Here is a 27,884-nt window from a genome sequence, read left to right on the forward strand (position 1 = left end):
CAGAACAAACTCTCTGTTCCTGCAAAGGCCATGATCAGGGCAGGATCTTGCCTTTACTTCAGCATATATGTTACCCTGTCACAGAATCACAGACTGGGTAAGGTTGGAATGGGCCACAATGGGTCATCTGGTCCAACCTCCCTGCTCAAGCAGGGTCTTGCCAGAGCACATGGCACAGTCTTGTGTCCAGGTGGGTCTGGAATATCTCCAGTGAGAGATACGCCAAAACCTGTCTAGGCAACCTGTGCCAGTGCTCAGTCATCTGCACAGGAAAGAAGTTCCTCCTCATGTTCAAGTGTAACTTCTTGTGCATCGGTTTCTACTCAATGCCTTCTTGTTCCATTGCTTGGCACCATTGAGCAGAGCCTGGCTCCATCCTCCTGACACCTTCCTTTCAGCTACTTACAGACACTGATGAGGTCCCCTCTCAGTCATCTCTTCTCAAGGCTGAACAGGCCCAGCTCCCTCAGTCTTTCCTCACAGGAGAGATACTCTGGTTCCTTAATCACTTTTGTCACCTGCTGCTTCTCCAGTGGGTGTCAGGGTAGTTAAAGTCCCCCACCAGAACCAGAGCCTGTGACTGTGAGGCTGCTTCAAGCTGCCTGTAGAAGGCCTCATCCACACTGTCCTGCTCGGGTGACCTGCAGCAATCACCCACAACAGTGTCACCCTTACTAGTCTGCCCTTTTATCCTAACCCATGAGCTCTCGACTTGTTTGTCATCCACCCGAAGATAGAGCTTGATACATTCCAAGTGCTGTCTCACAGAGAGGGTAGCCCCACCACCACACCTTCCATGTCTCTATCTCCTCCCCATAAGCTGATAGAAATTCTCTCACACCATTGTTAGATCTGGAAAACAAGGAAAAATTTTATTCCAGCACCTCCAGGTTCAACTTGTTGGAAGAAAGGTTATAAAAAGATTATTCTGGCCCCCCAAATCTGACATGGCAGGTGGGATGAGTCTGTCCACATAAAAAGTCTGGCCAGAGGATGAAGTGTGGGTTGTATGGGGCTGACCCCCAGCACTTGGCTGCTTCTTGGTCACACAGGCACACCATTTTTTCACAGCGGTCTGTCAGGTTATCTGCAAAAGAATATGTGAGCAGAGGATGAGAGATTCTGTATCAGACAAAGGCAAGAGACAGTTTTAGGAGGAATAATTCCCTGAAAAAGCAACTCTTAGGGATCAGAGGCTGTAGCAGGAGAACCAACATGTTGTGTTATGAGTGGATCTGACCCTCCCCTGCCCTCTCTCTGTCAACAGGTCTGACCTTAACTGTGACCAAGAGCATCAGACAGTAGCAGCTAAATGTAAATTGGCAATGCTTATAAAAATCTGCCGAGCACAGACCACTCCCTGCTTCTAGAACTGTGTGAACAATGAGGGTTTAATTCAGCAGTCAAAGCTAAAAAGGAAAATTATTTTATCCTAGCCTGAGGTAAAAATATTTCACCATTCCTCAGTTGGTGAATTTCCCTTCTAACTCCTCCCTCTGCAAAACAGAAGGAAAAAACACTTCTTTTTCAAAAGAAAAAAACACTGCTTTGAAAGGAGGAGCCTCCCACAGGGTTATTCAGAAACCTGAGGGCATCAAGCACCCCAAGGCATTATTCACTCTAGTCCTATCAGTTGCTGTTACATGTCTCTGATCATTGCAGGGGACCCAAGGAGCTCTGCAGCAGGGCCGGGTACCTGATTTTTATGAGCCAGCAGCTAACAAGGTGATCAAAGTCATACCTGGAACTATACAGAATGCGACTATATGACTACATGACCATAAAGAACATCAAAGCCACTAGCTGAGAAGGCTACACTGCACATGACTGATTTGGGGTTAATCAACCTCGTCCCATCTAGAGATAGCCTAAATGCAGCTGTTGGGTTAATTTTATTTCAAAGCACAGTGCCTTGTTTATTTGAGGCAGCTACCATGGGTTATCTAACGGCCACAAAACTCTGCACCAGGCAAAGTTTAATGTATAACTTGATGTACCAGTGCACATGGGCTTTACTCCAAAACCAACTGCAACAAGTATAGGAATTTTTTCAGATTTCACAGGACTTTGATGGATCAACCATTTTTCATATCTGAAAAATAAGAAAAGCCCATGTTTCCTAAGCTGGTCTGAATAATCACATATTTACTGGTAAAAGTGTTTCAAGGGTCCCATTAATGAGGAGTTAAGGCCACTTTTTTCTTAGCTATCAATATTGCCTGATATTCTCCTTGCCCCTCTTCTCCTTGAGCTCTTCCTATGCTGTGCTGTTCAACTAATGTGAGTACAGAAGTCTGGCTTTGCAACATTTCTGTAAGATCTGATTGAGTTTTTGACCAGCTCCCACAACTTACAGCCCTTTCTATATTCCAGATATTTATTGAATGGAATTTGCCTAGAGGTGATGGCATATCTGGACTGAAGAATATGGTTATGCCAGTTTTCTTTTTTTTCATTCTGCTAACAAAGCTACCTAATGGTAGCAAAAAGAGGAGAAATCCCAAGCAAAATTAGTTTCTATTTATTTTATATGAAAGTATTTGTGTTTGTGATACAGTGTCAGGCAGTAGGTATCCAATTCCTCCTGCATTGAAATGACAGTGTGAACTGTTCTGCTTCTAACACTTCTGGACATCATTTCCCTGAGCCTGGCAAGCATGCCTTGAAATTTAATTCTTCCATGCCTGGAAATTTAATCCTTTTGTCTGAATGGGATCAGACATTAAACCTTCACATCCCAGTAAGACCTGGTGTGCTGTAGCCTGGGGTAGAAAATTTGCCTTCAGAACACATTTCTATTGTTCCTTCAGAACACATTTCTATTGTTCCTCCTCACGGGGAATGTCAGGGGAAGTGAAGCCTGCTGAGGGCTTGTGGAGAACAGCTGATGGATGCATCTCAGGTCTTGCTTGGTCATTACTTAAGGAATTAATGGAATTCATTGAACTCATGCTTGTTGGCCATGTCAGAGCAGCTGCAGCCCACTGCACATGCCCCATGGACTCAGTGATACATCTCACATCTGCAACTTGGATTGTTCCTTCACAGCAAAGAGAAACAGGACCTTTCTCTTGTAAAATGACAGCAGAAAGTATCAGTCAGCTATGGAAATATGGGTTAGCAGGGGGGATAGCAGTTGAACATTAAAGAGACACATTCCTTTGCCAGCACTTTGTATTTAACAGGTTGTTCTGGAACTTGGAAAAGAGCAACTGCAGATGTGCTGTGTCCTGTCCCATTTCTGCTGGCAGATTTTCAGCTGCTGGCAAGGCTGAGGATTGCACCAGCACAATATGGTCTTCTGATAAGGTAGAAATAGTTTTTTAATGTCCAAGCAAGTAGCTTTGATGATTATGGGAACAAGTTTGACTCTCACAATTTCTTTTTGAACTTTCAAATTGTTCTACAATTGATTTTACCACCAGGAGCTTTTGGGAGACTTAAAAATACGAGTGACAAATTCTAAGACTCAAGTCATCTGGTGTGTGTCAAAACAAACTGTGCGAGACACTGACGGGCTGTGACTGTGCAATTCAAACCTTCTTGACTGGGTACCAGCTGTAGAGCTGAGCACAGCCCACACTCGCTGTCTGCCTGCAGCACTCGAGAGCATTTCATTCTGCACGGTTCAAAATCCCCTCTGGAACCCCAGGACTTCAGGCTGGAGCCCCACACAGGGCAGAGGTGCAGGCTGGCACCCTATTTAACCTGTCTTGCAGCTGTGCTATTTATCAGTACGTGAGGGTAGTAAAAAAGTGGACAGTCCTGCTGGAGGGAGGGCTGGAATTGCAATGGGAAGAGCAGCCCTGCAAACCATTGCACGGCTGTGGGGAGAGGCCAGTGAAGAGCAGGCATGCTTAGTGCCAGGGAGCGGAAAGTCTCCAAAGAGGCATCTGAATCCCTGCCAAACTAGCATGGCTTGAGGGCTCCATGGACCCAGTCCTGCTTATCAGGCTGGGGAGGACTCAGATTACATGGAACAGGTTGTGCTGGGGTTCCACTTTCCTCCCAGCTCCAGCTGGCGACTCCTGGCAAGGAATGGGCAGAGAGCTTGGAAGAGAACGAACGTTGCCTACAGCAGCTTTGAAACCAGCTTGGCAAACACAAACCTGCCTCTGGGCCCCCACCAGCTCCTTGGTCAGCCTGGTGCCTGCAGAGGAGGGAGCAAAACCCACCCGAGACGAGCCAGCCTGCCCTTACCGCAGCGCACGGTGTTGTGCTCACACGCCCACTGGTAGCGCTGCACCTTGGGGTTGCAGCCTTCCTTCTCTGCCGTGTCATAGCAGCAGTCGTGCCTGTGGCAGCACCTGGGAGACGAAAAAAGAGAGAGGTTGGGTGTCTTCTTGCATCCTGCCTGTTGGCATGGACTCCAGGGCTGCTTCACTCACACACAGAGCTCATGACAGCAATGCTCACCCCAGCCTGTCAGTAAACCATCTGTGGATGAACCAAGTATCCTGGCATCTCTGGGAAAACTCACGTCTCACAAGCTCATTAACACCATTTTGCACCCATGACCACTGTGCTTCTAACTCTGAGCTTCTGCACTCATGAAAGCATGTGTGGTCAAGACATGGTAATCTGGCTGAAAGGGAGCTGAAGTGTTCCTATAAGTTGTGGCTCACTGGTTTAGACTTAGATTCATCCCAAAATTTAGAATTGGGATGTTTCTTGCCTTCCTCAGTATCACCAAGAAGCTTCATCTCCAGTTCACCTGGACCTGCCATGTGCTTCTTGGCCCATCCAGTTTCTGAGGGCTGGCTACAAATAAATCAGTCTCAGTGGTAAAATTCATATCAGTTAACCTTAAAAATATCTACATCTAAGGCATTCACCTATATTCCCTCTATGCACACCTGCAGCATAGTTCACATTATCATGCTGCAGAGATTAACACAGGGTGAAAAGCGCTGCATTTGAAAGTGCAGTTCTGTTTCACTGACCATAGAGGGGATGAGGCTGAGTAGCTCAGCTGATGACATCTATCCTATGGATCAGTCAGTGAGATAATTCTCACTGTCAATTACTTTTGAATTTAAAGAAAACTTGACCCCGCTTGAATTTTATTCTGGTAGTTTGGGGACTCAAATTACACTGAGAAAAGATTCAGCACTTAAAGAAGTTCTCTGCTGAATAGCAAAGGTTGTTTCAGCAAGGATGCAAGGTCAAAGGCTGGAGCCAGAGAGCAGTGATCTCCTGTATTTCCAGAAGGCATTCCTGCACAATCACTGTGGCTCTCCAGAGAAACCATTCTACTGACTGGGAAAAATTGAGCCAGGCAGATTTTACATATAACACCTGAAGCTCCAGCAAAGCCTAATCCATCCTCAGGGGAATGATAGATAGCAGAGCAGGCCCATCACTGGTGTCTCATGTAAGGGACGCTGAGCACAGGAGAGCCAAATCAGGCTGAGCTGAGGGGAGTGCCAGCTTATAGAAACCAAAGGGTTTGTAAGGTCTGGGGGGTGTTTCAGCAGCCAAATTGGCAAAGTTGGTGTCAGGACTGGGAGAGTGTGGGGAGGAAGAAAACTGTGAAGGTAGATGGGCAGAGGGAGGTGTTAGAAGCCTTTGTGCCGAGGCAAGAAAATTGTTCTTCATGGAGAGCCAGAGGGAACAAACAGAAAGAGAGGTAGGAGAAGTGAGGACAGATACTGCAGGGGGCAAAAGATGTTCTGGGAACCAGGCAACGACAAGCGAATGAGCACTGAATTTGCACAAGAAAATGGTGTGCTAGCTAGCTATGGGAACTCTCTGCTCCTTATCTAAACCAGAGGGAGTTGCATAAACTCTGCAAGACCACAGGGTCTGGGGCACAATTCTGCTTCCCCTTACAGCAGTTCCTCCTGATGATCCCCAGCGCTGCAGCAAGGTGGCAGGTAGCTTACACCAACACCAAGTGAGAAGACTTTTGGCTCCTATTTTACAAACATTTGAAAGAGCTGCCAGGGAACAAAGACCAAGGAATCCTATTGTTGTCCTTTGCCACCTTCCGATGGTCTCCTGTCTGGAAATGCCCTTTGCTGCACCTGGGTCAGAGTGGTGTTAAGCTTTTAATAACCTGCTAACACTCGGTTACACCAACACAAACAGAGTCAGCCAACACCATGCAGAGCACTGGCCATCAGCTATGGAAAACAAACACAACTGTGTCACCTGCGTAGTAAACAATCTGCCCAGCACGGCTGGGCTACGAGACAGCCCTAATGGCTACAGACAGCTCCTGCTGGTCCGCAGGGATCAGCTGGCCAGACCCCTGCTGCTGAGCAAATGCCAATAAGGTAAGAATTTGTCACGTTGTATTTGTCACATTAACAGCACCCTCGTTGCTGTGTGTCTTTTGCTTTTGCTTTAACTTTGTGACAGAGGGGAAAGCTCGCTCTTCCCTATGAGTTTGCCGGGATTTAACAGCGGGACGCAATGATCTTAGAGATCTTTTCCAACCTTAGTAATTCTATGACTTAGATGAGTCATATAAGCACCCTGCCTTTCATGGTGTTTTCAGGGAAAGGCTGAGCACTCTCAGGTCCTACTTTACAAAATAGATGCTGCAGCAATCCAGGGGAACAGAAAGGAAAAGGAGAAACAAATCCCTTGACTCGCTGTGGAAAAAATGCCATTATGTCTTGAAGTGATGGAACTGTGAGAGTGGAACAAAAGGGAAAGGTAATTACTGACAACACCACATCAAAGTCAGTGTGTGGAATATACCTTATAAAAGGATTACCCACTCAATGGCTTTTTTTCTTTTGCACATAAAAGAGAGGTGCTTAGAAGCACTCTAGCCCTGTCTAGACAGATTGACTGAATTACACACAAGAAAATTACTCCTTTGAAAGGGTCTCAGTAGCAAACCTAGAAGTGACAAGGGGGTGAGCAATTTCAAACTGTGTTTGTCACTCACAGCCAGTAGTTTTGCCACTCTCTTTCTTTTTTATAATGGCAAATATAGAAAATAATGTGGTCACTTTGACAGGTGTGGGGTACTCAACCACACTAATCATTGCAGTAGTTCTTAGTAACAGATATCAATATTTCTCTAAGGAAACACAAAATGGAATTTTTTAAGGCTAAATCTAGTGTGGCATTGCTGATTCTTCTGAGCTAAGAACCTAAATAAAACTTGCAAGTTTTTCTACAGCAGCCAAGCATTGCAGCTAAGGAATCATAATTAATGTACTTAGAGGATCAAGCTTCCCTTTTACAAGTTATCTGATATTTTGAGGCATTTCCACTTGCAAAGTCTCATTTTCTGCCTTTAGGATAAAATTCATACTTCATGAAATTTAAACAACAGCAGAAACACCGGCTGATGAACACATGGCCATATTTTACTCTCTCTTTTTCAGGAGTACTGACTACTTGCATCTCGCAGGGTCATCTAAATTTGGAGGTCACTCAGCCTCTATGGAAAACAGTTTTTAGGTCACTGCTCAGCAGTACTCGAAATTAGTGGAGTTATATTTTACTTTAAAGGCTTTATTATGAGATTTGTTAAATGATTACAAAAATAAACACCTTACATACACTGGTGTAGATGGTGATAAGCAGGTCAAGAGATATTACTGCTGTTACTCATCATTTGTGAGCCCCATATTGACTGTTCTATAGATTAAGTATTTCATAGACAAATAAAGGGACATGATGAGAGGGCTTTGGGAGTGAAACATCTTGCTGCATTAATGAAGACGTCTCAATTAGTTTTAAGGGACAACTTCTCTTTCATGCCCACAGAGGAGCTCATCTTTAACCTTGACATTTTTCCTATTTCCCCTCTTTTTACTATCATTCTAATTCAATAAAATTTCATTTTGTAGCAATGTGCAATGTCTCTAGCAATCTGGATTTTTTCAAGAGGGTAAACAGTGATATTCCCATTGCTTCCATTTTAAGGACCTGGGTGAAATAACCTTCCAAATATCTTGAATTATACTCTTTTTGTCAGGCAGGGTTTGATCTCTATGAAAAAAACCATTCAGCTATTTCAGGAAATTACATCCTGGTTTCTCCTTTGCCCTCTACCCCACATAGTACGAGGTCCTAAGAGCTTTGGTGTCATCCAGAAGGAGGTTAAGCCCTCATTCAAATCCCAAGTGATACACAGGTCATCACTCACAAATCCCCAGTATGTTCATATATACTAAATTCCCTCTCCACACGGCAGCAAATGAGTCAGGGGAGTCACAGTACTACAAACAGAGAAGGACAGGGAGATCTGCACTGCTTCTGGACACATAGTTGAGGTTTTTCTTACCAGTCTGTTTTATCTTTAGGCCAACCTCGTCCTCCCAGTCCACAGTAACATCCATAGCCAATGTATGCCAAGGGAGACCGTCCTGTGCCACACGATATTGCTCCAGCCAGTTCAATGATTCCTCGTGTGTGCAGTGAATGGGATTTTCCCAGAGCACCTTTCCAAACTGCAAAGACAGGGCATGGTTACACACAAGGATTAAACATACCTGCTACCGATTCTCCTAAAGTCCTTAAAGGGAGATGGTCTTGATTTTGACTGACTTGGTGCAGCTCTGACAGTCTAACTACTCATGACAGTCAGCTGGCCCTGCAGGGGCACTTTGCCTGAGACCTGGGATAATCAAAAGGTGGGTGCAGAAATACCCAAGCAGGCTATTTCTCCCAGGGGAGCTCAATTCAAGCAGGACATACTAGTTGTGATGCACTAGTGTGTGATTGCAGCTGTATTGCAGCCAGGAGCAGCATGCCTGGTCCTGCACATCACAGAGCCCAAGCTGTTAAGCTTTGCAGGGTCTGTGCCAGCACCATGCAGGGCCAGCTGGGCTTCACTGCACCCCAGAGCTCCCCAGCCTGGGAAAGTTTTCCAGCTATGCTGTGGTCCCAACTGGGACATGAAGCAGCAGAGTACAGCCAGGCAAACAGACCTTAGCTGGACTCTGTGGAAAGAAATGAGGTTTCTATGTTGCTCAAGATTTCTTACATAATTCAAGTTTCCCCTACTATTCAGGATTTTTAACCCATTCTCCAGGTGGCAAAATGTTCTGACAGTGCTATTAATCTGCACAGAGGGACAGCTACAAGTCTCTGAGCCTGCAGAGTACATACTTTGTCAAGGACGAAGTGCCTCCATTAGCCAAGATGTATGTATATCCACTTTCTCTTGAGACTCTGCAAGTGCTGGCAACACTTGCATCTGCATCTGTTATTATGTTCCACCTGAGTCATAACAGGTGGGCCACATTCATTCGGGGAAAAAAAGAAAAAAGAAGAAAGGAGTCTCTGTCAGCTGGAGTGTATGGATGGCCACCCAAACCAGCCTGGAGATTTTGGAGTTACAAGTCTTTCAAACAGTCCCATGATTTCGCATGTTAATTTGCAGCTTTTTTAGAAACCACAGACTCTATCTTGTAGTAACTGTTACAGAAACCAAGAGTAGCCTGTCCCTAATACTCAAACCACTGTGATGCTCAGTTGAAAACGTTGCTGCTTATCATGCTATAGTGACAAACAGGAGCATTTCATGCCTGGGTTTACAGTGAAGGACTGAATGTACTTTGCACTGCTCTATTGGTAGGATTAAAATCCTCAACCCAACAGCCTAACCCCTGTGCTCATCCCACCCATGCCCAGCCACTCCAAAAACAAACAGGGGGACTTTTCCGGCACCCGTGGATGGAGAGGGAGGTGACTCCTGGGAGCTGGGAACTCGCCACTGAGGTTGCTTTGCCACCTGCCCCTGGCTATTGCAGCACACTTGACCTCTTCAAAGTGTTGTGCAAACATGGGCTAATTAATCCCCTAAACCACCCAAGGACTCAATACTATTATTAAAACAGTTGCTTTCCTTTTAAAACCTAGCCTCTAATCCCCCTGCTTGGGCCTTTCCCTGCATCTCCTGGGGTAGCTGACCCTCCGAGCCCAATCCAAATGCCAGTGAGGACAAGGAGAGGGTTTGCTCCTTCTCCCAGGCCAAGCCCCCAGCAGGAATGGCTGTCACCATTTTCACCCCAGGGATTGACACCTCGGGCTGTTGCAGCCCAGGGTTTTGCACAGCCTCCAGTCTGCTTCCTGAGGCATTCCTGGGGGATTAAATGCACATTCCTGAAAAAGTAACTGGCTGCTCACCTAAACACTACTTGAGTGTTCAGGTTTCGTGCTAAAAACACATTAGATGGGTTTTATTGAGAACGAAAGAGGCCACTTATTTTCCTTGTCTAAACAGCAAGGCTCCAGAGTTAGAAGGGGGCTCAGCTCTCAGGGGAAATCACAAGCAGTGAGCTGCTTTGGATTTGGGGGTATAAACCATGCTTTTTCAACGTGCTGCAGTTTGCAGACCCTGAAAATGTTCCAATGGAGACAAAAACTTCTTTGTAGGCATTCCAGCCTTTTGACAAGCAGCTTGATTTTTTTTAGCTGTCTTTCACTGGCCTCTGAAACTGGGACTGCTGGGCTTGGTCTGTTGGCCACTGGCTGAAAGTGGCTGAGGCTGGTGTAAGGTAACTGTACCTCACCCAGAAGAAGAAAGGCCATTCTTCTTTTGGGGATATCTCTGAGAATCAAGGAACTGTAATTACTGTGCAGAGCTGCTCATGAAAGTGGAGAGAAAGCCCCAAAGGAAATTGAGTCCAAAAGACTCAATTAGTGTGCTTAGGACTGCGTGTTCTGCAAGAGGCATCCAGGCAGCCTCTGATGTTGCTGTTCTTTGAAAGCTGTCTGGGTTTGGAGCCAGCGGTGTATTGCTGCAGCTGAGAGGTCAGCCCCAGCAAGTACACTTTAATATTCAGGTGCACAGCTAATAACTTGACCAAGAACTGAAATTGCTTTCTCTGCGCTAGGCAGCCAAACCAACACAGCCAGGAAAGCCTTGAAAAGGTCTGAGTCTCCACAGCAGCCTGCATCTCTCCAAATGTCCCCTTAGCAGCATGTCCAGTCATTAGTAAAACTACTAGTGGAGCATCTTAGAGAAGAACATACCTGCAGACAGGCAAGCAGAGGGGAATCTGACAACTTGGCACTATTTCCTGCTTAAACTGGCAGCCTTTGCAGTAAATGAAGGCAGGAGTTTGTTTTTTCCTTTTAAAAGCCTACTGCAGGTATAACCTCAGACATGCCAGTTAAGGGTTTTGTCGCCTCTGTGTGTAGGGCTTTACATTAGCAGTCATTTATGGCTTCTATAAAATGGATTTTTAAAAATGGTTTTAAATTCAGATTAACTGAAAACTGCTCCCTCCGTGGCCACTGGTATAAAAAGAAGGTATTTCTATGAAACACAAACACTAACAACTCTGTAGCAGAAAACTAGTTAAGAAGAAAAAGACCTGTGTTTATATGGTTTATGCAAACCATAGTTGGGGCTGCAGGGTGAGGCAGGCTCACTTACACAACCCCTCACTGTAAATTTGAGGATTGTCTAGTGACACTTTTTCCTCACTCGGCCAAATCACACCGAGGTCCTGCCGTGAAGCAGGCAAAGCTGACGGCAAGGGGAGCGGCTGTCCCTGGACAGGGGGAGGCATGGCAGGGCAGAGGGACCGAGAGGTGGTACTCACCTGCCTGGAGCAGCATCAGTGTCAGCAGCAGGCGGCAGCCCATGGGCAGATCGCTCCCACACTCGCGTGTTTCAGGGTTCAGCTGCCGGCACTGCCTGGCCGTGCTGCCGGGCGAGCCGAGGTGTGGTTGTGCTAAACAATCCTCCGGGCTGCTGCTCCAGGGTTTATATACACATGGCTCTGCGCCCGTCTCAAGTGAAACACCCTCTCTGCGGTGCCCCTGAGCCCCAGCTCGGTCCGCACTGTCCTCGCTGAAAGCTCCTCGCTGCGTGAGGAGAGGGCGAGGGGTGGCTGGCTCTGTTTGCCCAGCATCGCCTTTGGGAGGGAGGGGCTGCTGGAAGGGCATTAGGCTGGTAGTCTCTGGGACAGCCCAAGACACCCAGGCACTAAGCCGGGCTCCTTCTTTAAGCTGTTTGCTTACAGACCCTGGTTAACCTCTGAGGAGCTGCGGCAAAGCGAAGCCTTCAACAGGGCTTTCTGTGGCTTGGGCTCGCTGCTGTGGCATTGCCCTGGCAAGGATTTTCTCCTTTTATAGATCACTTCCCAGGGTATTTTATTTTAAATGATTTTATTTTAAGACTGATTATTTTCATGTTTAAAAAAGAAAAGACAAAACTATAAAAATCCAACAGAAAGAATACTGTTAAGTATGAGTACCTAATTATAAACTGACCAAAAGAGCTAATTCGGCACCACTCTGAGGGATAAATACCCTCTTGGCCTGTTGCTGCACCTGACCAACACCAATGGATTTCTTGAAGGCTCCTCAGTATGTGAGTGCCAGCCTTGGTAGAGGACCAACAGATGGGTCAAGCCCCCTGGGGCTCTGGTCACAGCAGGCAGCCAGATCCAGAGATGCTGTCCTTGTCACACAGCCTCTGCTTGTACAGGGTCACAGGCAATGTGGGCAGGAGAGATGGCCACAGTTATTTTGTCTTTGGGCTTGAAACAGTTTTAAAACTCCTGCCTTGCTTGGTAGAGCAGCCACCCGACTTGTTTGGGTCTGAGCATCTGCCCCTCCCTGGTGTGGGCATGATGGGGGGGGGGGCTGCTCGGCTGGAGTGGAAGAGGAGGGGAAGAAGGCTGCTTGACCCTTCCTGGGCACAGCCCAGGACTATCATAGCAGCACCCCTTGCCTGAGTTCCCTGTGGTAAAGCTGTGCTTCCCTTCTTAATGGCATGGGTTTAAATATTTGCTTGCTACGTATTGGTAGTCGAATCAAAGGTCATCAGCAAGTGGTTTATGGAGCTCCCTTCTGCTGAGACCTGCCCCAGTGCAGCTGCTGTCACTCTTTGCCGAGCAAGTTCTCAAGATACAGTATGTCCTGCGTGCCTGTGATACAGGGCAAAGGAGACAGCAGGACTGAGTAAATCTCATTACAATTACCAGCCTGAAATTCCCTGCCCACCACCACCGCAGTGATGGGCCATGTGCTGGAAGCAGAACAGTGGGGAGGACAACTCAAGCACACCACTCACCCAGCTGCTCCCTGCCCTGGCTTCTGCACTGCCTCACAGGGGCTCAGGAGGAGCTGCAAAGCTTACACTTCTGCCCTTGGAACCCCCCCTTCAGTAATTATTCATTTATTCAAGTCATAATGCCAAATAATACAGAGCATAGAATCAGAGAATCATAGAATCATAGAATCATAGAATCATAGAATCATAGAATCATATAGAATCATAGAATCATAGAATGGTTGGTGTTGGGAAAGACCTTAAAAATCTTGTTCAAACCTTCCACTCAAACAGGTTGCTTCAAGTGCCATCCAGCCTGACCTTGACTGCTTCCATGGATGGGGCATCCACATCTCTGGGCAACCTGCCCCAGTGTCTCAGAGCCCTCAAAGTGAAGAATTTCTTCCTAATATCTAATCCAAACCAACCTTTTTTCATGTAAAAGCCATTCCCCCTTGTCCTGTCACTACAAGCCCTTGTAAAAAGTCTCTTTCCAGTTCTCTTGTAGCCCCCTTTAGGTATCTGAAGGCTGCTATAAATCTCCCTGGAGCCTTTTTTTCTCCATGATGAACAGCCCCAACACTCTGTCTTCACAGGACAGGTGTTCCCGCTCTCAGATCATCTTCATGGCCCTCCCCTGGCCTCACTCCAGCAGGTTCACATCATTCTTATGCTGGGGCCCCAGAGCTGAATGCAATACCTCATGTGGGGTCTCACCAGATCGGAGCAGAGGGAGAGAATCCTCTCCCTCAACCTGCTGGCCACGCTGCTTTGGATGCAGAGGAATGTAAGATTGCAGAAAGAGGATGCCAGAGGATGGATGTGCTGTGATCAAAGGCTCTAGGGACACAGGGCCTGTGAGAAGTGCAATGAAGAAGGCAGACTTTGAAACATCATGTGGGTTCTGGCTGAACTACAGGCTGGCCCAGTTCTTAACTGGGGACCAAGAGGAGGAACCTCTGTAGATGCTTTACAGGATTTCTGGGGTTCCCAAGTCTGGGGGAACTGTCTCCAAAAGTATCTACTCTGATTTGGATTTATCAGCATCATTTGGGTTTGAAAACAAGCACTTAATCTTGTTCTTTCAAAGTCTTGCTGATTTGTAAACCTGATCCAAAAAAGATATTATAAAGTTTCAGATCACAAATTAATTCTATTCTTCCCCTTCTCCCAGCACCTCAAATAACAGATTAATTTTTTGCCCCTCATTCAGCAACAAAGACAAAATAAAGAAATAGAGACTCCTTTAATTGCTAAATGTATCTTCAGTTTTTGAAAATTTTTTCAGTGTATTAGGAAGGATGCCCAAATTCAACCTTAAAATGCTAAGCAGAGTTGATATATCACATCCTCATGATTGAATCACACCACTGACTGGTCAAGTTTGTTAATCTGTGCAAGTACTGATTACTGTTGCCTAAGTTAATCAGCATATTTATTAAATAGTATTAAGTGCTAATCATGTTCTTACTATGTTACAACAAATGCACTGGGATCATGAGGACATTTTTAGTACTGTTTAGGGAAATAAAATTAATTCCCTGATCCCACCTGTTCATGTGAATTTTGCATGTTACCTGTTTGAGCTCCTCTCTCACTAGTGACAAGAGGCAGCATATGAGAGTGTTGGATGTCATCTCATCAGACTCAGAATCAGACTGCTTTCTGCCCAAAACTGCAGGCACAATAAACTTATTTTGAGCCTCAAGTCACTTGTGTGGGGCAACTGATCCCTACTGTTGGGGGGCTGTTTCTTCAGATGATCTGTCTCTGTTGAAAACAGTTCCCTTGGTGTGTATCACCAAACTGGGAGTGGTACCATCAGGTTCTACCTCAGGGGTGATGGTCCATGCTCTTGGGCTTGTTGAAAAATAATATTTGGGAAGTCTTCAGTTGAAGGACAGAAGAAATTTATAAGGACTCTACAGTTTTTGACAAGGCTTACCCCATGAAGTACAAGATGTCAGATCTTCTTGTAGAAGATGAGCTGTCCTTTATCTCCTAGAGGTTGTGCTTCCACAAATGAAATACCCAGCCACCACTGTGGGTATCACCACCAGCCTCAAGGAGAGGTCTCTTTTCAGCAGCAGCAGAATCAATGGTGCTTTTGCTGCCCAGGCTGGGGGTTTTCCTGTGAGGGGCAGAGGAAGCTTTCTTGCAATACCATGAGCATTAGAGATTCCCTAAAGGATCTGCCCCTCCAAAGACCAGGACTAGAAAGACTGAAGGATACAGAATGACTGTTTGGGTAGTCAGAATTAGAAGAGAAAATCAGTTCTAAAGAGAAATAAACTCCACATTACCTATTCAGAGGAAGAAAAGTAAATCTAAGACTGCCACATGATTTCTGGTGACATAACCAGTTACAGAGTAAATATAGTAATATAATAACTAAACAGTCTTGCTTAATATTGTCTTGCATGGAAGGTCTGCACATGTTTTAGTGCTGATAAAGCCCAGTCAGTCTTTATGAAGAAAGACAATATTTATTATTATTATTATTATTATTATTATTATTATTATTATTAATTTTTTCAGTTTCTAAGTCAGCTTCAAAAGGAGTTCTAAAAATGGTTCCTGATTTGAAGGTGTCTGGTATGTATCTCCTTGAGTTTCACTGCTACTGTGTGCTGGTCTCATCTTGGTGGTGGCATTTGTGAACAGTGAACCTTGAAGGCTCCAGCCTGCAGCAACCTCACAAAGTCAATGCCTGCTTTTGTCTATAGTCAGTCACACACCCCAGCTCAGGTGATAAAGGAGAAAGGCCACCTCTCTCAGGCTTTCACTGTCACAGCTTTCTCCCAGCACAGTCTCAGAAGGCACTGTGTCCTGAGCTGACTGTGAGGGACCTTCCCCTCTGAAGTAATTTCTACATATGTTGTTCCTCTTCTGCACACTTTCTTCACTTTCTTGCACTCCTCCCATGAAGGAGTGGACACCATGGTCTGCATGTGTCACACTGGTGGAGGGAAGGCAGGTGGAGCTGACATGAGTCAGGAAACGATGGGGAGCTGAAGCAGGGGAGTAATATGATCTGCTGAGGGAGCAGCAGCTTCTTCCTTATTAGCATTGCTGAATGTGGGGTAAACAGTGTCGGCCATATGTTAAAGGAGAGCTACACCACCCCAGCAGGCTGCTTTTCCACCCTGAGGGCTGCCCCCATCCAGCCCTCATGAGGATCTGCTACCACTCAAGCTCCGCTCATTTCACAGGAAACCCAGAGTCACATTCCTTGACACATTCCTGCCACAAGCCATGGACAGAGGAGGTGCAATCCACAGAAGAGAGATAGGGTGCAGGTGTCCCATTGTTGTGCAGTCACTGCAGGTGGGGACAGGCACTGGCTGCCCTCTTCTCTTTTCACTGGAAATGTCAAGGCTTTCTGATGTAAATGTAAAGTACCCTTAAAATGGGTACAGGCTGAATAAAGGTGTCTTGTTTCAATACTGACACCCCCTCAAGCTGCTTTACCCTGTGAAATCCACGAAGAGGTTTGGCTGCCTCATCCAGCAGGTGACCAGGGAGCACCCACACATACAGAGATGAATATACAGTCTGGCATCCAAGACAAGTTCCTGAAATGCCTCTGAGTTCCCTGGAAAAGAACGACTAACATAAATGTTTGTGTTCATTTTACGGGAGCCCCTGTTGGAGACAAAGCTGAAAGACCCATTATACAAATTCATACCAATGACACCAAGATTCATGATACTCATCCATACTCTGAAGCCCATTAACATACTTGGTTTGATTTGTCAGTGTTTTGAAGTCTGTTGTTTGAATTCATGAACAGTTCTCAACAGAGCAAAATTGTACTTTTTTTCTTTTCTGGTTATAAAGATACTGTAAACAGAGGTGTGTTCATAGATCCTCCTGGCAGACAAAGGAAGGGATGGCCTAGGTGGGAAAGGCATAATACAGATCAGCACATAAAATTCTTATGCTACCTTTGCAAGTACATTTCAGCCCTGACAACTCTAAACCACTATCCTCACTCAGCTCTGCCAGTATATTCCAGTGCTGCCTATCTACATAGTCTGCTGTGCACTGTCTGCTTTAGTTTCTCATTTACCCACTGTTCAGGCTTCATTTTCCCTCTTTTTTCAATTGGTAAAAGTTTTCCTGCTTCTACACGTGCCATCTTATACCTCTCTCCTTCCGCCTTTTTGTCCTAACCTACTGCTTTCACCTACAACGTCATAAATAGCTTGGAGACTCATGTAGGTAATTGTCTCTAGCCTCAGGTAGCAATAGACACAGAAAAGTGCTTTATTGTTGAAGGCTTCTGTTCATAACAGCAGTTGGTCCTGTATATATCAGGGAGCACTTGTGAGCTCTGAATCTTCCACTTTTAAGAGGCATTATTAGCGACTTCCTGAAGAAAAGAGGATGTATGTTACACTCCCTCCACTCCATTATTCAGATTGCTAAATTAGGATGCATTGAGCATACAGACTAATGTCTTCTATGTTTGATATCTGAGCATATAAAGAGAAAGCCAGTAATGGGCTAAATTTTAGGTGGTGTTGCTACTCCTACAGGAAATGTGAAATCATCCTCTGAAGGTGCTATGATGATTCACTATCAGCTTTCCTGTAGCCCTTCTGAAGGCTGGCTGTGAGCTCAAGGTTACTGCTACAGACTAACTAGGAAAAACACTGGGGAGCAAATGTTTAGCTTCTCTCTTTTCCTGACATCAACCAGTGCTGCATATGGCAAGTGAAACCACGACAGCAAGCTTTTAAGCATTCCTGGAATCCCTCTGCTGTTTATCAGGGGTTTGTTAACCCACAGAGACACACAATTAAGCTTATATTGATTAAAGTACCCTAGAAACTCCTCTTTGCTATTTCCCCAATCACAATCTGAATTATCAAGCCCAAGTTCAGATATGGTAACTTACACAGCTGATATCCTTCCATGGGACCTTCAAAACCTCTCTCTTTCAATAGATATATTCACATATGCACCAACACTCACTTCACTACTGCTACCTTATTTTGTTATGTGACTCACCACCTCTTTGCTGCTGTGGAAATTGTTGTTTTCTGAGTTCCATTCTGGGTATTTTAAAAGACTTGGGGGGAAAAAATGACAAGGAAAAAACATCAGGACAGTGAAAAGAGCTCCACCCTTCATGAAGAAGAGAGAAGACAGCACTGCAATTTGTTCTGCTGGTACACAGTACTCTGGGCTGGTCACTGTGGTCACCTAGTAGGTTTGTGTTTTACTGTCTGACCTGCCCCCAGCCACCCCATGAAGGCATGCTGCCTGTATTACATCTCCTCTCCAGGTTTAGTGCTTGTAGTGGGTAAATGCCCACATTTGCAGTCCCAGTGCCAGTCCTCTCCTCCCTTACATGCCAAGGGTTTATCTGATCAGAGTCAGTACCTTTGGGCCCAAGGACAGGTTTGGTGAGGGCTGGATGTTGCTGAGGTCTGAATGCTGAAGAACTTAGTGCCTTGTGCCTTGAGACACAGCAAGGAACTGACAACACAGAAAGCCCCCAGCCCCAGGGAGATCTCCTCTATTCTCAGTCAAGCTGCCTCTTTTATATTCAGCAAATAATCCAGGTGAGGCATTTTGATTATGACTTCATGTAGTTTTTTGCTTACAAGTACAGGAAATTTTCAACCTTTACCTTGCTCTCTTGCCTGTTTCTCATACCAGACATAGTATTTCCAGAAAATTTAAGACTGCCCTGAAGGACACAGTGTATTTATAATTTCAAGTGCTAATGTATGATTAGAATGCTGTTGGTTGTGAGGTGGTGGAATGAGATAACAGGCTGTGCCTGATGAAATGTCTTATCACTTCATGGCTGCCAGTCATCACTTGGGAGTTGAGGAGTTCACCCAGTTCCCAGCACATCAAGAAACTGCCTGCAAAAAGAATGTTTGAATAGTTAGCAGAAAAAAAGATCTTCAATGATAAAGTGGATAAATTAATGTAGGGTGTCTGACCTTCTAGATGGGACAGCAAAGAGTAGGTCAACTCTGGATAGCCCTAGTTAAAATGGCTATGTTCTACTTCAGTGCATTTTCTCACAGTCAAGCCATACACCCTTCCCACTTTGTTCCATTGTATGTGGAATTTGTGTATTTTGTCTCTTTTTCATCTTGTTCCTGTCCACATATATCCCACTGGACATCAAGTCCCTGATCTCTATCACAGTCATATCTGTGCAGTAAGCAGCATCCATCTCTGCCTGAGGGCATACTTCTCATTCTGACCAGCTCTGGTATGTGTTGCAATCAGCTCCTGAACTTTCTGGCATAAGGCTTACTGAGGATTTCTGTATCTTCATAAGTGAAGCTATATTGGACACTCAATCCATAGTGATGGTTTGGGACACATGAGAAGATAAGCCTTCTCTTTCCTCCAGGCAGAAGAATAAACTCTAAAATCTAAAAAATTTGTTTAAAGTTTGTTTCACTTCTTTACCTACTCACAGCTCCTCTCTAGCTCAGAGGCAACTCCATTGATATTTACTTCTATTGGATTGAGGATACAGATTTTTTTTTTGTTCTCAAATTCCTCTGTTGGGCAGGCAGCATATTACAGTATGACGTGACCTACAGACATGGGCTTTTTTGGGAGGACTTTCTGCCCATCTCTCCAAGCTGTTGGGGTCTGCACAGCTCTCTGGGATATTGGCCACTCCTCCCAGCTTCATGTCATCAGTGAACTGAGGAAGCTGAGGAAGCCTCTGCCCCTTCACCCAAGTAATTGATGAAGGAGTTAAACGATACTAGGCCCAGTATTGAACCTTGGGGGACACCACTGATTGGACTTCCAGTTAGGCCCTGTGCCACTGATTACGACCCTCTGGGGTCTCCTGTTCAGCTAGTTCTCAATCCACCCCACTGTTCCTCCAGTCCATGTTTTCTGAGTTTGCCTGTGAGGGTATTGTGAGAGACAGTGTCAAATGCCTTGCTGAAGTCAAGGTGGATAATATCCACTGCTCTCCCCTCATCCACCCAGGTAATTGCTTCATTGTAGAACACAATCAGGTTGGTCAAGCATGATTTACCTTTAATGAATCCATGCTCACTGCTCCTGATCTTTCTCTTCTCATCCTTGTGAATAGAGACGTCTCCAGAGTGAGGCGCTCCATCACCTTGCCAGGGCTTGAGGCAAGGCTGACTGGTCAGTTGGTTACCTGGTTCTATGTGCTTCAGTACATGGATCCTGTCTATTTGCCAATTTCTTCTATTGCTTTAGAATTATAGCTTATTGTAGGGTTTTTTTCCTCAAAGAGCATTCCATAAAGCTCTGCTGGACTGAGTGACACAAGCAGTAACTTTGTTGGAGTAACTTATCCAGAAGATGTTACTTGTTTTGTTTCCAAAGCATTACATTTTTCTGCAGTTTTGCTAAAGAAAAGTCAAAATCACATGCATTCTTTTCCACTAGCAATTGTTTTGTCTGTAGATCTACTGAGGGCATCACTTGCCACTTGTTCAGCAAGCTTGACTGTAAATAAATACATCCATCAATCAAAACATATTTCTCAGTAATCACTATATTCCCTGATATTTTAACCTTTATATTTTCCTTGGCATTGCAGTTTGGCTTTCCCTGGCAGAGTGATAGTTAGGCCACTGTTTAGTTTAAATTTGGCTTGGCAAGTTTGCTATCCTCTCTTGCACAGTGCTGAGCATGTCTTCACACATTCCAACCACTGCCAAATTATGCGTTTGGTTCTTTGTTGACTGTTCATACAGAAAGTATTTTTTCTGTGACTGCTGCTGAATTAATTTTTGCTTATCAGCTTATGTTAATGCCAGATATGACCAAAATATTGTTTTCTGAGTCACATCTTATTTTCTTTGAAAGAAAGCTTTTTTTTTCCATTTTCTTCTCTGCATACCTTTTCTGGCTACAATTGCTGTACTTAGCTAGTAAAAGAAGATTTCTGAATTTGCATTTCTTACTATCTATATGTAGTGAGAAGTGTCAAGACTGATATTTTGCCCATGACTGTAATTTTGTACTTGTGGGTTTACATTAACTTGTATATTCAGGGATCCATTGTGCTTATTGCACACTTGCCTCTGTACCATCATACTGAGCTTTAACTCGAAGCGTGATATTAACAGGCTTTGTGAAAAAGTAGGGATTGGAAAAATTCAACTGACACTTTCCCTTCACCTTACAATATTTTTGTAAGTCTTCATAGGATGATGCCTCAGACAAGGTAAATTTGTCAACCTTGCCAGTCTGGCAATCTACAAAGCAACGTAACCCTAGAGATGAAATGTGTGGATGCGGTGATCTGTGGGGAGACAGTTCTCTTACCAAGATTTTCTTTGCCTCAAAAACAAAGAAAACCTCAAAGCAAAGCAAACCCCATGAGCTGAGAACCACAATGTGGTTTCAAAACAAATTCCCTATACCACAGATTCTAGGCAAGCAACAAAGTCCCAAAGTTTCTCCTTACTTTTTTCTGTAAGATTTAGGGCCATATATTGAAACAAAGTTAACACCTAACACTAACATCTTAACATTTTATTTGAAGCCCTTAAGTGTGTGATCCAGTTATACCAGTGTTGAACTCAGAGCATTTCCTTCTAGGTTTTGAACACGAGAGCTACTACATCAGTGTCACAGACACAAAGTGCCCAACACTGTGGCATCCAGATGCTAAAAACTCTCTTCAAATTTGATTATTTCCAGTTGGACCAGCTCTTCTCTCCATGGGCTTACCTGCTCCTGATTTTAACATTCTCCTCTTCTTTGTTAAATTTTGTCACTATGAGAAGATTGTGCAGCTTTCAATAACAGAGCTGGAAACAGTTCAAAGGACTTATCTGAGAGAAGTAAGTCACACATTAGAAAGAATTGTCATTAAAAAATAAAGACACAGAGAACAAAGGAGAGCTCAAGAATGAAGCACACAATGACTTCAGATAGGGCAGAATCTATTGCTAGAAGAACAATATGATGAGAAAAAGGTTATTTCCTATTTGAAAGAGAAGTCTATCTTAGAAATCTGTGACAAGGAAGAGAAATCTCTAACAAAGAAATCTTGCTTAAGAAACATAATTTTTAGAGGTAAATTCCAAAGAAGTTTGTGGGGAAACAGCTGATGAGTATTTCTGTGTAAACAAGCTCCAGAACAGACATGACTATATGACTGATATGAAGCTGTCTGCTTTCCTGCAAGGCCAGAAGGAATATCAGCTTTATTATTTACAGTTTAGGCTTATTTTCCAAATTTTGCTTTTGTCTAGTTCTCTGTCACCTCTAATTTCTGATGCTTTCCTTTGATCACTTTCATTTCAGCCTGACTCAACACAACAAACACCAAAAAAAAATTTCACTGCATATCAAACATTTGGCCTTATTCTGCTATCTATGACAAATTTTTAATGTAACTCTCTATGAACTACTCCAGCAATGCCCAAGAGACAGCAATTCTGGGCTACAAATAATATGTGCGGTCTCATTTCAGCCCTACAGGAAATACCATAAATGGAACAGGAATATGGTGAGATGTATCATGTAGAGTCAAATAGAGCTGCTTTGATACACCAAGTAACAGACTTTCTTAGTATGCTCCATCAAGGTTCAAAACAGTTATGTATCAGCTATTGTGAATTTTACAGACCAGATCTGTGTGGCATCACTCAAATGTCTGCAGGATTTCAAGGCTAGTCTTTTGTTTGTTCTAAATCTAGGAGGAGCAAACCGCCATGCATTTCTTTCATCTAAAAAAAGTCTGGATACCTCATGCCTCTCATTCATCGTATAACAGTGACATCACTGATTAAAAAAGAAGGGTAAGATAACCATGAACTATCACCTAGACAAAGGACTGCTCTGCTTAGAACAGCTTAGTAAGCACTCAGATGGCAATGCCACCTTCAAGAGAGGCACTAACAGAGTCCCTGCCCTCCATAAGGTTCCTTTACAAGAAACAGAACCAGTATTTCAGCATCTCTGGCTTGAACTGCCTAATAAATTCTGAAGTTATAAAGGGGAAGGAAGGACAACAGTCATAAATACATAGACATCATAGTTTCCTCAGGTTTGTCTCACTGAGAAACTAGATCAAATAAGCCCCAAACAAAACACATCTCAAACAAATAAAACGAACTAAAGTTTTAGGGAAACACCTATATAAGTGACTTTTTGGAACACATCTTGAGCCAGCATCTCTGGAAAAACAAGTAATTGAATCTTCACCAAATTTCACAACACTCATATGAGGGTCCATGTTCAATTACCTTGTTTTGGTATTTGTATTTCACAAATAATTCTGTGACAGAATAAAGGAAGTCCCTCAGAAATGGTGTATCTTGGTAACACTCAGTAGATGAGCTCTTGGGTAGGTGATGTGTTTTCCTGAGGATGGCTTGGATGAGGAACCACGTAGGGCTGAAAGGACAAATAATCATCGAGCCAGAACCAAGCACACCTAGACTAAGACCTTTTTCTGCCCATCAGCTTAGTTCTCCTTTACTACAGACTAAGCTGGTTACCTCCTGTCCTCTTGCCAGTGGATGTGGAAAACTACAAGCAATTGTCTGTATCAATTTCCTTTGTAAAAAGCATCACCTGGCCCACCCAAAGAGTCCTTCCTTCTATGTAATGGCTGTGTTCCTCCCTATCTTGTAGGTTATGGTTTCTAAAAGTTCTAGAGGTGCTGTTCACTCCTCTTGGGATACCCGCAGCTATTTACAACTGCAACACACAACGCCAGCTAAGGCTGAACATGGTCAAGTGAAGAAAAATTATTTCCTGTATATTTTATGCATATTCCAATTTACTATGCCCCTGAATAGGAAACCTATAAAAAATATTTTTGCCGAACTTCAACTTTCTGAATCTTCATTTTCAGTGACTTTCTTGTCCACTTACTTCTCACTGCTTCAGCTAACCCTCATAATTTTTCATAGAGTTGGGGAGCTTGAAATCTGTGACATCTTTGTTGAAAATATTCCTTTCCAGTAAGACAAAGGTGACTCCCATAATTTCTAGAAACTCTACCAGTTAATGTAAAAATTACTGGCTCTAGAAGAAAAACCCAAGCTAAACACGACACAGCCTCTGAAAAATGGGGGAAAAAATCTCCCTGTACTGTCCTTATCTGTAGAGCAGAATCTTCGCTTTGTGTATAACACCACCATGGCAGTTTTCTCTCGTGCCCTATCAGTTGATCTCTGTTTCCTGTTGAACTCCAACAAGGTCCATGGATCAAGAAGCTATCAGCTCCCTACTGGCATCTCCTGGGTGAAGATGACCCAGGGCAGGGAGTGTAACAGAAACGAACAGATCGGGCTGTACAATGCAAATCTTTTACTGCAAATTCAGCTGTTATTTCTCACTGTGTAAACACTGGATGCAGAGAGTTTAAACTGTAAACTGAGCGCCTGGCAGAGCAGAGCCAACATCATCCAGGCCATGTTAAATTGAGTGCCCGTGGCTGTGGTTGCATGCCCCAACATGTGCCTCTGCCTAGCATTTCCAATTAGCTGGGTTTAGGCCTCCAGACGCACCCAGCTGGGTGTGGAATGGGGATGTGGAGATTTAAGGTCCTCCAAGGATGGCCCGAAGTGCCTCTGCAGTGAGTAGCTAGTTTGTTGTTGTGAAAGAGAACAGAAAGGGAAGAATCAGTGAGGGCAGATTCATTGCAGGAGCTGGGAGAAGGAAGAAAGGAGCCAAGGGGAGTGACAAGCCTGCCACCTGGATGATGCCACTCCTGTCAGCTCACAAAGGCGGCTGAAGGTAAAGCACACTTATCTGCTGCAGAACAGGTTTGGCTTCCTCTCCCCATAATGCTGCACACTTCCTTGTGCTCCCGGCAGGACAGCCCTGGCTGTTCCAGCCTCCCCTTCAACCCTCAGCTGCAGGGGGAATCCCAGAGTGTGGTCCATGCTGTTCCTCACACCACTGATACAGTTATCCAAGTGCTGCTCCTGGGCAGGTCTGCAGTGGCTCAAGCAGAATGCTGAAGCTGCTCCAGAAGCTGGGACCCACTCTCCAGGGCTGCTCACTTCCCACTGCAGCCTGTGCCAGCTCAGCAGCTCCTCCTGCCTCACCTCCCAGTTCTGCACTGGAACACTGGGTGCCTCTGCCAGGAGCATCCTGCTACTGACACCACTCGTGACATCCTCATCGTTTGTGGATGGGTAACCACTTTCCAGAATTCCAAGACCTTTAGTGAACCCGAGCAGTCCCAGCACTGGGCAGACACCGTGGTTTTACACCACTGCTGCTGTTGTTTTGTGTAGAAGTAAACATCAAAATGCAAATCAAAGCTAGCTGGTTGAATGGGTCACTTCAGCACAAGACAAAAAGGATCTGTTTGCAAAGGAAACTACTGCTACAGCCCCAGAAAGCATTCAGAAAGCAGAAGTGATTTGTGGGGAAGAAGAACCCCACCCCTTTCTTAATCAAAGCAGTTTAATGAGGGCTGGAGAAATGACTTGAATGAAATCACTAGGACCACAGAATCACCCACACAAGCAGTTTGTTTAAATCAGGGAATTAGCAGTGGGGTAAGGGAGCACCGTCCAGTGCAGGGCTGAGACTCAGGAAGGATTTGGAAAGGCTGTGGAACCAGTTCTCCAGCATCTGCTACCTAAATCACCAGCAGGCAGGAAGGCTCTGGCAGAGCTGAGGCACCACAGAAAATTAGCATCCACTCTGCATTGCCACTTCAGCACACTCCTGGTATCATCCAGCTGGTGCTCCAAAAGGCACCAACTTGGTGATCAACTGGTGGATTCAATCAACAATGAAATCAACACTGTAAACACATCAGGTGGCCACCTTTGGTGCTCTTATATGTGTTTGCCACAGGCAAATCCTCTGAAAATGAGAAAGATTCTCAGGGAATTCACAGGGAAATCATTTAATGCAAAAAGTTATTGTCACGGTCACTTAGCCAACAGCATTACCTACCTGGTTCTGTAGAGAAATCTCCCAAAAAATCAAATTACCTAAAGGTGCAAGCTATACTTGGCCTCAGAGGATGAAAAAAGCCCACAATTCACTGCAGTGCTGACTCTGTAGCTCAGTCCACGAGTACAAATACTGATGGAACACGGTGGTTGGACACTGCTTGGGAAAGGCTCTCACCACACTCGCCTGACATTCAGTACTAACACAGCCAATGCAACTCCCCACGGCTGAACTTCAGAGGCAGGAAAATAGAAAAAATATAATATTATAAAATATTTTAATATAAGAGACACTTCAATAGAGTCACATGAAAGATGTGAGAAAGCTGGAAATACAAAGACTATTAAATCCTTAACTTTTTAAAAAGAGGATTTGGATTAAGTAATAATCCTCATAAAACAAAAGGTTCCAGCTTTCTAGATTTCCGATCTTTACCTCAGGAAACCCAAAGCTAGAGAGAACTTAGGATCCCCTACAAAAATCAGCCCTCATTTTTACCCTTGTCTGTACACAGAAAGCATGGAGCAGAGACATCTGACACTCATGGCTCTACGCCGATGGATAAATAAAACACTATCCCTGTGGCTATTTTTAAAAGGGGTAAATTTAGAAGGAAGGAGGAGACAAGGGAGTGGAATACATTATTACTTTTAGGTTTTTTCTGTGCTCATTGGTTTGTATAAAGGCTTGGCATGTTTCAGTAAGCAGACAGTGCCTGTAAGTGTTAATTTTGCATATGGCTGTTATTGCCACATCCAGACACCTATGCAATCTTCCAGTTGTGGAGGATCCTCTCTTCCACTGCCCTATATCTGTACCATGACTTGAATAACAGCTCCATTTTGCACTCTGTAGTCCTGAAAGCCGTAATTTAAAAACATAGGGCAACATTCTACAGCAACAGAAAAGTTAACAGCAAACATGCAAACTTTTGATCCTTTCCTATTCTAAACCAGTTTATGAAGAAGCTCTACAGCAAAAACTCTAGTTATTCCTGAGGAAATGAAAAAAAAAGGCAGCTTCAAGATGTTATCCTCTCTGTTGAGACACACAATCCACTCAAGCAGGAAATACATACATATAGGGGTGGATAGTCAGTCTGAGATATAATGATAACAAGCTGCTGACATTTCAGAATTTTCCTTTGAATAACAGGTGCTGGCTGAGTACACACAATGCTAGAGAGTGGGAAAGAGGATTTCAGAAGTCATTGCCTTGAATCACAGAGCAACACTGAAAGAGGCTGACTGCAAGCTGGTACACGACTTGGTGCCAGCCGTAAGTGGCAAAAATCAGAAAAAACAAAACAAAACTAAAAACGACAAAAACGAACAAACAAAAAAAAAAAAAAAAAAAAAGAAAAAAACACACAAAAAAATCCCAAACCAAACCCAAACCCAACCAAACCAAACCAAACACCTTCCTCAAAAAGCTACTTCAGAGCATTTTAGATGAGGATGAGGAGAGAGGAAGCATTCATTACCACCATAGCTAAAAGACTGCAATAGTCATTCTTTGAGAAAAGGATCACCTGGCGAGCATGATCCAGAAGCACAACCAGATCAACACACATAATTTCTGGCATGACAAGATTTGGAAGAGCTTCTTCAGTCCTCCAGGACTCTCTTACCACTTATATATCACATATATAAGCATCCACTATATCATTACTTTTGTATGTGGCAAACTGTCCCCTTTACACAACAAAACAATATTTTTTGTCTGCTCTATACTCCTTTTTATTTCTTTGCATTTTATTAAACTAAGGAAATGGGCTGACTGTTCTGCTTTCAGGAGGAGCTGTCCTTACAGACACACTAATAAACTCCCTCTTTGCAGCTTCATTGACCAGTCCCTTCTCAGAACTGATGGAGCATGGGGAGAGAATGGGCAAAACATCCATTTGAAGAAAAAAGTAAGAGGCTCCTACCTAGACTAAAAACTTTATTGATCTGTGAAGCTTTCTGCTAGTCCTGCTTTCCCAGAGGTTTCA

General features: G+C 44.2%; 1 protein-coding gene and 1 long non-coding RNA gene across 2 annotated transcripts; both read right to left on the reverse strand.

Annotated features, from left to right (window-relative positions):
* Positions 1 to 843: 843 nt before the first annotated feature.
* Positions 844 to 11,806, reverse strand: LOC146445286 (phospholipase A2-like). Its single transcript, XM_085071198.1, has 4 exons — positions 11,523 to 11,806; positions 8,252 to 8,417; positions 4,201 to 4,307; positions 844 to 1,087 (listed from the first exon to the last, which is right to left on the reverse strand). The coding sequence occupies exons 1-4, from the start codon at positions 11,563 to 11,565 to the stop codon at positions 924 to 926; spliced, it is 480 nt and encodes a 159-aa protein (XP_084927324.1). The 5' UTR covers positions 11,566 to 11,806; the 3' UTR covers positions 844 to 923.
* A 1,391-nt stretch (positions 11,807 to 13,197) lies between these two features.
* LOC146445287 (uncharacterized) lies at positions 13,198 to 27,251 on the reverse strand. The gene is made up of 2 exons (XR_014854392.1): positions 17,996 to 27,251; positions 13,198 to 16,574 (listed from the first exon to the last, which is right to left on the reverse strand). It is a non-coding gene; the product is annotated as an uncharacterized LOC146445287 (long non-coding RNA).
* Positions 27,252 to 27,884: the final 633 nt, after the last annotated feature.

The sequence above is a fragment of the Lichenostomus cassidix genome, chromosome 1, assembly GCF_008360975.1.
Source record: "Lichenostomus cassidix isolate B80296 chromosome 1, HeHo_3.0, whole genome shotgun sequence".
In the NCBI taxonomy this organism is placed as follows: Eukaryota; Metazoa; Chordata; class Aves; order Passeriformes; family Meliphagidae; genus Lichenostomus; species Lichenostomus cassidix.

Excerpts from the sequence above, each read along its gene's own strand:
- LOC146445286 (XM_085071198.1), bottom strand. The coding sequence starts at position 11,565 with ATGGGCTGCCGCCTGCTGCTGACACTGATGCTGCTCCAGGCAG. Across the intron at positions 4,308-8,251 it reads CCTAAAGATAAAACAGACTG|GTGCTGCCACAGGCACGACT; the intron begins GTAAGAAAAACC and ends TTCGTCTCCCAG. Across the intron at positions 1,088-4,200 it reads GCACAACACCGTGCGCTGCG|ATAACCTGACAGACCGCTGT; the intron begins GTAAGGGCAGGC and ends ATTCTTTTGCAG.